General features: G+C 37.4%; 1 protein-coding gene across 7 annotated transcripts in view; it reads left to right on the forward strand.

The window, feature by feature from the left end:
* The window catches only part of LOC111872391 (Down syndrome cell adhesion molecule-like protein Dscam2), a 398,391-nt gene that overhangs the window by 361,475 nt on the left and 24,532 nt on the right, over positions 1-12,384 (forward strand). For all 7 annotated transcript variants that reach the window (XM_033754685.1, XM_033754683.1, XM_033754684.1 and 4 more), the window contains 8 exons: positions 1,271-1,390; positions 1,703-1,879; positions 2,384-2,528; positions 3,212-3,360; positions 4,619-4,841; positions 6,125-6,261; positions 6,898-6,968; positions 10,779-10,886. In XM_033754685.1, the coding sequence (XP_033610576.1) occupies positions 1,271-1,390; positions 1,703-1,879; positions 2,384-2,528; positions 3,212-3,360; positions 4,619-4,841; positions 6,125-6,261; positions 6,898-6,968; positions 10,779-10,886 (1,130 nt within the window). The remainder of the gene's footprint in view (positions 1-1,270; positions 1,391-1,702; positions 1,880-2,383; positions 2,529-3,211; positions 3,361-4,618; positions 4,842-6,124; positions 6,262-6,897; positions 6,969-10,778; positions 10,887-12,384) is intronic.

Genomic DNA, 12,384 nt, shown 5'->3' on the forward strand with positions numbered 1-12,384 from the left:
GGTAAAGTGTTCAAAGATATTGCATCACAGATGGAAGTATAATTGATAGATAGTAGAAGGTAAATATACGTTATATCGTTCCTACTGTACTTAAGCACCATCCCATGAAGATGAATGGAAGATTGGAGGAATAACTCCATGTGGTTTTAACTTTGGCACTAGATAGAGGGGAGTGTTCAGTCACTATCACACTCCAGTCACTTCCCTCCTTGGGAAATGAGCCCCCAGTACCTAGGATAGGAAGCTTTGTGGTTCCCAGGGCTGGTTTGGACACTGTGGAGTAGAGAAAAAATCTCTTATTTCTAAGAGAAATAGAATTTCTATTCCTCTATTGTCCATCCAATAGCCTAGTCACTGTAGCAACTCAGCTATCCTGGTTTTTTAACTGATATACAGTTAACTGTCTATATTTTTAGGAAGATTTTCCTGTTGCATAATGACTGTGGCCCCCCTCCCTCACATGCACACAGAGTCACTCCTTTGCTCTCTCTCTCTCTCTCTTGAGATTTGTGAATTGTTTTTCCTTTGTCCACCATATGTTGTCAACATAGGTACACTGTAATTCTGTGAAAATCTCTGCAGATTTTCCATGCTGAATACAAAGTATATGAGTATTCACCTTTAACTAAACTTCTTCAGATATCCTAACCTCAGTAAAGCAGTTTGTAATAAATTTTAATACCAAATATAGAAATTTCATTATCTACATGCATACTGGTACTGAGATAAAAACTTATTGCAATCTCAATGACTCTAGGATACTTTCTTTTGGCCCTTATTGCTGTCATTTCCTGTGTGTAACTGCAGACATCTCTGATGTCTTCTGCTACTAACTTATAATTAAATGACAGAATAGCAATGTTTGCTGCCATCATCTGGACCTATTTGTGACAGACATCAACAGTGACTGCTAACAAACATACATAATTATTATATGGGTTAATTAACACCGTCCAATGTGACTGATAATTTTTTTCCCTTCTTTTTTAATCTTTTATCCCTGACATGTTTCGGTCATATAGACCATCTTTAGAAGGATAAGACCGAAACACGTCAAGGATAAAAGATTAAAAAGAAAAAACATTTTATCAGTCACACTGGACAGTGTTAATTAACCTTTATAATATTGCTATTGCGACAGACCAGGATGAACCAAATAAAAATATATACGAATATATATAACATCAAAATAGGTGTACTTGTATCCTTAATAAATTATATGAATGAATTTATGATTCAGACTATCAATAAATATTGATTCTTTTCATAGTCGCTCCTCAGTGGGTCATGGAACCACAGGATGTTGCAACCCTAGCTGGAGGCACCCTTATTGTTCACTGTCAGGCTCAGGGATTTCCACAGCCTCAAATTACGTGGATGAGAGGACATGGTAAGAAAGTAAGAACTAATACATCTTACGACACAGTGACTGGGCTATGGGCTGAATGACCAAGGAGTCAGCTTTTGATTCCTTGCAGGGGCAAGAGATTTTTCTCTTCTCCATAACGTCCATACTGGCCCTGAGACGCACCCACCCTCATATACAATGGATGCACACAAGCACATGGAAGTAAAAGTATTTTAATTCCCTTTTAATTAAAAATAGAGAAGAAAATTTTGATTTAAATTAATGCAATTTTATACTTATTCAGATGTTGCCTTCAAGTTTTGTTCAGAGTTTACACTGACTGTTGCCTTTCAGAGAGAATGTCATCAGATTTTCAACCTTTAGATTATGCAGATGGTCGGACAGTACTTACATCAAACGGGAGCCTGGTGATTCAGTCTGTTGGACCTAAAGATGAGGGTTACTACTTGTGTAAGGCCACAAATGGTATTGGTGCAGGCCTTAGTAAAGTGGTATCTCTTGCTGTTAATGGTAAGTACAATGCCAGTGGGCTCTATTAATGTCACACACAGTGTACAGTTAATGCAACAGTCCTTGTTAGTAACTACATAAGGTGTCAAGTTATGATCTCATAGGTTAGGAACCCTCTCAGAATCATCCATTTAATGAACTGGAAAGGCTCTGAATGAAAATAGTCACATCTTATTCAGGTACTTTACTGGCACTTGCCTGGAGAGACTGAGGAAAACCAAAACTTCAGTAAGGATAGCTGGTGTTACAGCCATGATCCTAACCAAGGACTTCTGCATTACAGCTCATACCAACCCATTCATTTACTTTAATTGATTAAAATAGGTTATATATTAAAACAGCTTATTGTAAACATGTCTTGAAATGCATTCAATTTGTATTTTATAATAAGGATTTAATATATTTTATTAGTATTATGTATAATTCAGGAGATACAACATGTTATCATTTTTTATTAATGTTCAGTGATGACATTATTTGCCTATTATATAATTTAATTTGCAGAACCAGTGAAATTTGATACACCTGCCAGAAATGTCACAGCACGGAGAGGGGAGTCTGTGACATTGAGCTGTGACGTGCATGGGGACCATCCCATACAAGTGTACTGGCTGTTCAATGAACAGAGAATTCATCACAATAATTACAGGCATGTTGCGTATTGTATTTAGCATTTCTTTCGTGTCTACAAGTTTGCTGAGGTTCTTGGGGGGATGGCAGGAATTGGAACTGATGTACATGTTTATCTTACTGTTACATAAAGAGAAGCACTAAATTAAATTTTAAGTTCTAGATAGACATTTTCATTTGTTCAATTGAATTAAAGACTCTTTTCCTTTAACCCTTTCTGTGCAGCATACTGACTAGATTTCTTAGGGTACTTTCTACTAAAGCCTCCACAGACCAAGAGATCGGTTCATTGTTAACCAGTTAATATAAGAAGAATTTCTGTCAGTGGAGGGTATCGTATGTGACATAATGATGTTTGGAAGGGGGGCCAGATGGTCATTGATTTGGCCTTTTTTTGTATTTACAATTATTTTTCACGGTAAAAGAAATTGGAGGAAAGAACAGACTTTCACATGACCTATGTCTGTTGCTCCTTGGATGTCATTTGAGGATGTATTGTTGTTTTATTTTCTGTGTGTCTGCATTTACCCCAAGTAGCCTTAGCCTTTTAGCAGAGTAAGAACTCTTGGATCCAAATGCATATCTGTGTGACACAGCCTTGTCATATTTGTGTATATTTCAACAGTAGGAAGCTGTCGTAACTCTTATTTTATACATTAGGTATTTCTTATAAATATGGAAATATATGTTATGTGATTACAGATTCAGTTTGTCTGAAGTTAAGTTGGACACTGGTTTGCAGAGCCATCTACTGATACAACAATCAGATCGCCAGGACTCAGGATTTTACATCTGCCAGGCAGACAACATGTTTGGACATGCTAAACAAACCACTTTATTAGCTGTTCAAGGTGCTGTGTGTAGGAGATATATTTTTATTATGGTTCTGAATTTATTTGCAACATAATAAGGTGCTAATAATGCAGATATAGCCTATTTAATAAAAATAATCTATCCTTGTCCAAAATCATTGTATGCAATAAAGAATCACATCTTAATTGATGTTTATGTTTTTATATAAGAAGTCTGAACATACATTGTCCCAGTGTGAGTTTATCTTCCACATAATTAATAATCCAGCATGGTGGGATGGTGATTGGAGAAATATTTCCATTTGGCAAACATGGCAACACTCTCTGTTGCCTATTTCACAACCGAACTTTGAAATGACATTCTTCTCACATACTTCACAGAGGACGTATACAAATTCAGCCATTCCATTGTCATGGACATAATGAAACCTCGTACCAAAATAAACATGAAATCAAGGGAAAATGTAAGATCAGATACATGAAAATGGTGGAAGATAAAGAGTGATATAGACTGCTTAATTCTGTAACTTTAGCAGGCCTTTTGAAATGAATGTATTTGAACACAATAGTAATTCAAATGCATATACATTAAACTACATGTCATGTTATGTCTTTATTCAGTTATATAGAGTTATTTGTCTCTCTTCTCTTGAGCTCTCTAGTCTGTATAGTTCTGTCACGTGAAATTCAGAAAGTTCAATTTGCAAATGTGTGCCCAAATAGACGCACAAGTATTGACTATGAGCAGAATGGTCTCATTGTTTCTCTGAATTTTCCAAAACCGAATACTGTAATATAAAATTGGGTAGATTTATGTTGTCAGGCCTTGAAAAGTGAAGTGTAAATTAGGAAAAAATGTAACGTTGTTATGGGTGTTTGGCTGGGACTGAACGATGTAAGAATCAGGAAGAGCGTAAAATGAAGGCATATAAAATTGGAGTTTCGCTGTATATGTTGCACTGTATGTATTTGTTATGCTGATCACAGTGGCCATGCAGTCTAAGGCATGAACTGTCTTCACTTGTTCGGATGCTGGGTTCAGGGGTTCGAATCCCAATCATGGCATGGATGTTTGGTGTATATATGTGTATATTTTGTATTTGTGTTGTCCTGTGCATAGGTAGTGGCCTTGCGATGGGCTGATCACTTGTCCAAGGAGTCCTACCGTCTGTGTAAAAAGATTAGGAAACTGAAGAAGAGGCCAGGGCCCAACAAAGGCCTGTAGAGCCTTTGATGAATGAATGATTATATATGTTTATAATGTGATAAATAATTTCAAGTCTTTTTTTGTTGCTAGAACCCCCAGACCCACCAGTCAACCTGGAAGTGATTGAAGTGGGTAGCCGTGCAGTAAGACTGTCATGGCAACCGCCATTTGACGGACATAGCAAACTGCTTGGCTACACTATTCAGTACAAAGCATTTCCTGCATCAAGCCATGGTGAAGTGACTGACTGGCAACACGCTAATACCCTTAACTTGTCCATTAGTGCTGTAGAAGCTGGTGGCCTGGCCATGGGGTACTGTACTCACTTTTGTTTCTTTCATTAGATCTGCAAGCAGCAACATTTACTTTCACATACTGCATTTTTAAAAGAACTTTGTAGGTGGAAGATATTTCTGCAGTGCCAGATTTGTCCTATAAGACAACAGTATTCTGTATCCTGCAGTCTCTTTTAAACTCACTGTAGAAAGAAAATCATGGTAAAGGTGCCCATGTATTTAACTAAGTCACTGTGCCATGAAGATGTACATTGAAGTGGATGTATACATACATCCACGTTTTCTTGACCTTAGCACTAGTTGGAGGTGAGTGGTCAGCTTCAGGTCCCAGCCACTTTAATCCCATATAAAGAGCCCCTGATACCCATTGGATAGGAGGCTGGGCGTGCCTCAGAGCCAGTCTTGATGACATGGAGAAGTGAAAATTCTTGACCCTACTGGGATCAAACTCCTGTAGCCACTTGCACTGGAACAATATAATGATGATATAAGGCTATATTGACAGCAGAATTATTGCAGATGTGAGGTTTCTCCAAAATGTTGGTAAAAGCCTGTAGTATTATGTGTTCTCATAACTCAGAAGGCCACAGTCTAAAAGTGATGGGAGTCTGACTTGGTGGTCTAGTGGTACCATAGTCGCCACTGGACCAAATGTACACAGGTTCAAATCTGGCTGAGGCCAGTTGATTTTAAGGATGATAGAAACTTGCAATGCTCTGTATTTATGGCCTCTTGCTAATGATAAGAGGCGAGAGAAAGCGAAATCAGGTGCCCACAAAGCTCCCTAACCTGCTTTTAGATGCAGCTGTAGTCACAAAACTGTGGAGACCCTTGGTGGACAAGGGTGGGAACAACTTCAAATCACTCAACCCAACTTAATTACATTGGATAACTGGATATCATAACTTGTCCAAGTGTTGTCCTACTCGAAAATGAGTTACAAAATAAGAGAAAGGAAGCAAAAATAACTTAATTGCTAAGTGCAGCATTAGAAACCAAGCAGCTTTTGGGATATGTCATGTGCTTTGGTAAAGTTTACTGACGCTTCAGAGTAACACACTGCCTCCATCATCATGGTAGGAAATTACTCTCATTTTCAGATCAGAAAAATACTCTTACTCTTCTTCCCTGATGGAACAATTTAAGTTTATGAGGTAAATCTACACCAGACCACATGAAGTCACATCCTAGAATACAGTACTTTAAATATATGTCCCTTTCTCTTCTTGCTAATAATTGACTGTATCCATACTAATGTTCTCTAAATGTCTCATGTTCTTTTGTGATATTTTCTCTTCAGGACTGAGCAGCAGCAACACACAGCAGTGCTGACTGGGCTCCATCCTGCAACCACATACCATATCAGGATGTTGGCCATCAATGGAATTGAACCCAGTGCCTTCACTGATCCTATAGCAGCCAAGACTCAGGAGGAAGGTGATTTGCATTTTAAACCTAACCTAAAAAATGGAATATTTCTGACTTCATGGCAAACAAATGCTGAAATCTTAATACACCGAAACCCTGAATATCATTATTTTATCTAAATTTACAATATGTATCATACTAGGAAAGTGAAGACATAAAAATTCCATGGATAAAAGTCATATAGAACGACAGAGAATAAATTTGAGATTGTCTGGATTCTTCATACTGGTTGCTTACTGGCACATACTAGCTGAGAAAAGAGTACTGCTTCTCAGCCCTTAAGGCAGCTTCTACACGAGCGCACAAAATGCGTCCATTGTAACGAACATTGTGACGTCCATTGTAACGCATGTCATGACATCTGTTATAGAAATAAACGAGAGACGAATGCTACACTTTCTTCTGGCTCCATTGCAGACAAAAAACTATGCACCTCATTCTGCAACTGTGTGGTGTCCTCAGCAAAGTACGTTCATTACAACAGACGCATTTTGTGCACTCATGTAGACGCTGCTAGTTATATGCTTCATTAAACACTGTGCATTTCAATAAGAAAATACCATCACAGATACACAGATAGCAGTCACATAAACCTTAACATTGTTGTGCAAAGATATTGAATGAGTTTTGTTGTTACATTTGCAGTTCCTGTGGGACCACCACAGAGTGTTCATGTTGAGACGCTTGGTCCTGATCAGCTTCTTGTTACATGGAAGGTACTACTTTATTATTATAGGAAATAAAGTTAAAAGTGACTTCAAAATATACTGAAATTTCTGAGTAAATGTACAATTGCATCCATTTAGTTAATGGGGCATGTGGTAGTTTAGTTGGCTGAGGCACTATGCTACATGCCTGAAGGTCATGGGTTCGATTCCCGATGAAGCCATTGGATTTTTCAGTTGACCTAATCCATCCAGCTGTACTATGGCCCTGGTGTGGGCTACAGCCTCTAACAGAAATAAGTACCAGGAATCTTCCTGGGGATAAAAGGCAGCTGGCATGTAAGGCTGACAATCTCATCACTATCTGTGAGCTGATATTCTAGAAAATGTAGGGGCCTCAACGTCTCACATTCCTATGCGCCTCCATGGCCTGTTACAGGGATAGCTTCATCTTTACCTTACATTTAATTAATGTTGTTTTCTGGTACCAGCCAAGGCCAAGTAAATATAAACAATGTTTTATTTTCTCATATTTAGTGAACTTTGGTTTTCTAAATAACTTGCATCTGCCGTAAGAAACTGTTTGCCTTCCAGAGCTTTTCCCTCGATTTGGTGTGATTATGGTTGAAACAGCTATTAACAGCCATGCATTCTCTCTGCTGAAAATCATTACTGTAGATCAGTAATCTTTGGTGAGTGACATCACACATTGAGCACACAGCAAAGCCCCACTGCTTGTGGCATTATACTTGCTTTCATTCCACATATAAATGTTCCAACTCAACGGTTATCCTCAAGGTTTCGTTGACTCAGTTACTAATTCCAAGGGCAGCAGTCATCTGAATGAAGAGGAAAAGCCTCTGGACTCTGTGTATAATCCCATTTGTGAAGGGTGTTTCAGAGAAGTTGAAATGTATAGAGAATCAATATAACATTAGGACGATCTTCAAAACTAAACACACTCTTAGTAGTCTACTCATGAAAACCAGGCCAGAAAGAGATCCGCAACAGATGCCGTAATGCATCTACAGTATTCTCTGTGAATGTGGCAGAAGCTAAATTGGCGAAACAGGGAGACATTTAGCCGTGCGGCCTCATGAACACGGGCACAGTCTCCAATAGGGTCTTCTAGAAAAATCACAATTAGCCCAACGTGCCTATGAAGAGGGTCATAGGGTAGGCTGGGTTAAGCTAGGATTTTGGAAATTGAAATTAATAGCAGGTAGATGAAATACAAGAATCGCCCCATATGGCAAGCTTAACCAATCCGAAGATCCAACCCAGTTTGGACATTTCTCCCATCTGGATCACTCTTATCAGCAGTGAGCTTACAAACTCACAGAGAAGATCAGTATGATGTGACAGATTCTTCATGGGTTTATATAAGATTTCATCCCCGAGTGTTCAGTTTTTACTCCACAGATGGCACAAATGGTTTCACAAATTCGCCATTTAATCCTATGCACTGGTCCTCATGAAATTGGTTTGTTGCATAAATTTTCATCTCCATTTCTCTCTTAGTATCAGGTCTGCAAATGCTTTATCACAATTTTTAGTGTATATGTACGTGTTATCTCCCCTCAAAAAAGGCTGATCTCAGGTATTTATACAGCTGCAGTTACAGTGACATGGGTTATCCAGTGACTGAGGTTAGCTTTTCTGAAGGAACCCAACAGACTAGATGTCTTGCCCCTTACCTGAGGAAGGAAACAGATCCAGTTTCCAAAACGTTGTTTTCTAGTGTTTTTGGAATACTGGCTGATGGAAAAGTCCAAACACCAATTCCTTCTGACTGTTATATACCACCTTCAGAACACTTTAGAATCTGCTTCAGAAGATCTTTTCTGACGTCAGTGGGATATAGCATCAGTATGCATAAGGATGCCAGTAATTTGAGTCTTCCTATATGACTGTGGATGTGGAGTTGAATATAATGCAAGAAAGTTATAGATGGCATGTAACAGCACAATGCTTTAGTTTTGGCTAGGCTAAATTTCCAAGCATCATAGAATTATAATTATTTTCATGGGAATATTATGTTGCGTCTAAAAATATATATTGTCGCGTATCGGGCGTATAACGCGACAAATAAATTCTCGACGTATTCGATGTAGCGAATTTTATTTCACATTCGCACTTACAATCATCCAAATTACAATCTGACGATTACTGCTATCTGCAGTATCACAATTAGTACACTGAAAAATGCCACAATACAACTGACTAGTTGCTGGCTAACTCGGCGGTAGCTCCAGGACTCGCTGACTGTCTCAGTACAACTCTGCGGTAGCCACACTAGAACTGACTGGTACAAGCTGTGCACCTCACTTATATAGCTGCCGTGCTTACCGGTTGCATAATGAGTGCCACGTCATCCTATTACGTCACCGCTGTTGATTCGCCTTGCATAGTTACCCGGTTACGGGGCTCGGCTATCTTCGGCTCCGCTCGGCTCTCTTCGGCTCCGCTCGTGACGTCACCGCGCATGGCTGCCAGGATGCGGGGTGATTACTCGCCTATTNCAGTCATGTATGACATTTTGCAAATAAATGCTAGGATAGTATCATAATATCAGGCCATTCTCACTTCCTTTAACCTTTTTCAAATTCATTGTTTACTGTCATACAGTCATTCAGAGCTTAGTTTTGTGTTTCAGATAGTATCTTTAAAAAATTACAAGGTAGCTTACATACTGTTTTCTCTTACAATTATTCAGTCAATCGAAAAAATAGTTTATTACTGAAAATCGTACATGAACTGCGGTATGTTTTTAACATAAACTTTAGAACCAGTTCCTTTTTCTATATACATATTTGCCACTACTCTTATATTATCTTTAGCTTGAAGGTTGAAGCACAAAATGCACTGGCAAACGTGTAACTTCTGACTTTCATGAGATTATTACTATTATTATTATTATTATTAGAATTATGGAAGGATGTGGGAATAGGGTTTCGTGTAGAGACTTATTTAAGAAACTACATATTTTGCCTCTGACATCTCAATATTTATTGTCTTTATTGATGTTTGTAGTTTAACATAAAGACTTTTTTATAACAAGCATTAAAAGTCACAACCTAGAAACTAGGCAAAGTAATAACTTATATATTCCACAGGCAAACTTATCCATTTATCAAAGAGGAGGCTATTATTCGGGGATAAAAATCTTTAACCAATTACCCTCTCATATTAAGAAGGTTAATGGTAACATAGCTAAATTCAAAACCACTTAAAAAAAATTTATACGTGAAATCATTCTACTCATTAGAAGAGTACTTTGAGCAATAATGAGAGTAGTTATAATAAACATATCTGAATGTAAATTTTATGGTTCACTTGTGTATTATATTTGTAATTTATGATTTTTTGTTCATTGTAAACTCATTTTATAATGCGTGTTTTGTTTTATTTATGAGTTTACCTGTGCATTGCCAATTAATCTTATTTTCAGTAATCTGAAGGATTTATTTACTATTTGTAACTCATAATTATTTGTTTATTGTGGATTTCTTATTTAATATGACTGTTCTTAAATGACATGTTTCTGACTTTTTATTTACATAATCTAAGGCCTTAACTATTTATATTTTATACTGTTGTAATGTTCCATGTAAACAACTTTTGTAATTGGTCTGTATGTACTGAGTGAGGACAAGTTCTGTATCCATCTTGTGGATGTCTGGGGAATACTGAATAAATACTAATACTACTCATCAGCTCTTTACTAGTATTTTCACTGGTGCATACCACTCAGAAGACCCTAGTTCTAAGTAACTTGTTTAGAAAAACACTTACTTGATCGTTATCCTAGATATTTGGAAGAGAAAAGGAAATAATTTTTCTTGCAAATAATGTTTCCAGCCACCTAAAGCTGAGCTATGGAATGGAGATTTGTTGGGATATGTCGTCTACTGGACTGTACATGGTGCTTCAGCCAGCTTTGGAACCAACCACACCAGCTCACATACAGTTTGTATTCATTTTAGTATATCATGCAATTTTGTTCAGAGTAAATGGTCTGAATTACATGTATATTTCTTATAATATAAGGACTTAATTCTTAAAAAGTATTGAACATCTTTTAATTTAATTTTGCATAAAATTATCTCTGGTTAATGTATTGAAAATATACTGGGATTTCTTTGCATAGTGCTGTAACCCATAGCTTACCTTAATTCTTTCTCTGGCCTTGGCATGAAATTATTCCAACAACCTACATATAGTTTCCTTTTGTTGGAGGCTTCAAATATTATATAATAAAATCCTTTCAATTTATGTGAATAAAAAATAAATAAATTATTTTCTATTAAATTTTTGTTGGTTTGAGTTGTTTGAGTAAATCTGATATGCATCAGTCAAAAAATCCATCATGTAAAAAGTCAGGACAAGTAAGACAGGAAAAGAATTAAGGACCATCAGCTTATTCTAAATGAAACCATAATGTGTTCCAAATATTGATAGAATATTTTAATTATATGAGTTGCTAAGTCTTGATGATATTATTAAGGCAATATTATTGTTTGTGAAATGAACTGTGAGTAGATTTGATCGCAGCAGTCTTCACAGATGGACTATTGAAGTATGCAGTGTTCCTTGTAATCTCTATTCTGAAAATAATTTCCTGTGTCTAACTCTCTTAATCTGTTTAATATTATTTCTGAGATGTAATTGGCTGCTCTGTTCAAACAGCCATAGTATGTCTACAACACATTTTTTCTTTTATTTTTCATTAACTGAGTTGGTTGATGTAGCACAGATGCTCTTGCCTCATATTTTGAAGATGCTTATTTTGAGTCTTGGCTGGGATACCATCTATCCTCACTTGGGCTTATCATGATGTTCCTCCAGACAGATTCTGGGATAGTACCACAGTTAGACCATGAATGCATCATTCCGGATCTTTCCCAATTTGTCATTCATCTGTCATCCTACCATTTTATTCTATATAGTTTAGCTGCTGACAGCGTTGTAAAACAAACATCTCCAAAAGAGAAAACTTCTGAGTAGTTCTGCCTGTCAACAGATGGCAGTCTTATGCTCTTCTGTGATCTTTGTTTGATCAAAGAATGCATTTCATGTATCATTATACAAGGTGTGGCAATAAAGAAACCGGATTACTTTTATGACTCATTTCCGGCCATGTCATTGACGAAGAGGAGGGTAGGGCATTGACCCTTGGACTTCCCTCTACCGTCACACAAAGTTTCATTCACGTGCATCGGTTAGTCTGGCCGCGACCATTGTTAGAAGCGGATCGTGTTTCTGAGCTCCGTCGGAATAATGCTGAGTGCTAATGCAGAACAACGTGCTAACATCAAATTCCTCACAAAACTTGGAAAATCTGCCACTGAAACTTACAATTTGTTGACAGAAGTATATGGTGATCAGTGTCTATCTCGCACGCAAGTTTTCGAGTGGTTTAAGAAGTTTATGGAGGGTAGGAAAAACGTCGGGAACGATCCGATCC

The sequence above is a fragment of the Cryptotermes secundus genome, unplaced genomic scaffold, assembly GCF_002891405.2.
Source record: "Cryptotermes secundus unplaced genomic scaffold, Csec_1.0 scaffold247, whole genome shotgun sequence".
Taxonomy (NCBI): Eukaryota; Metazoa; Arthropoda; class Insecta; order Blattodea; family Kalotermitidae; genus Cryptotermes; species Cryptotermes secundus.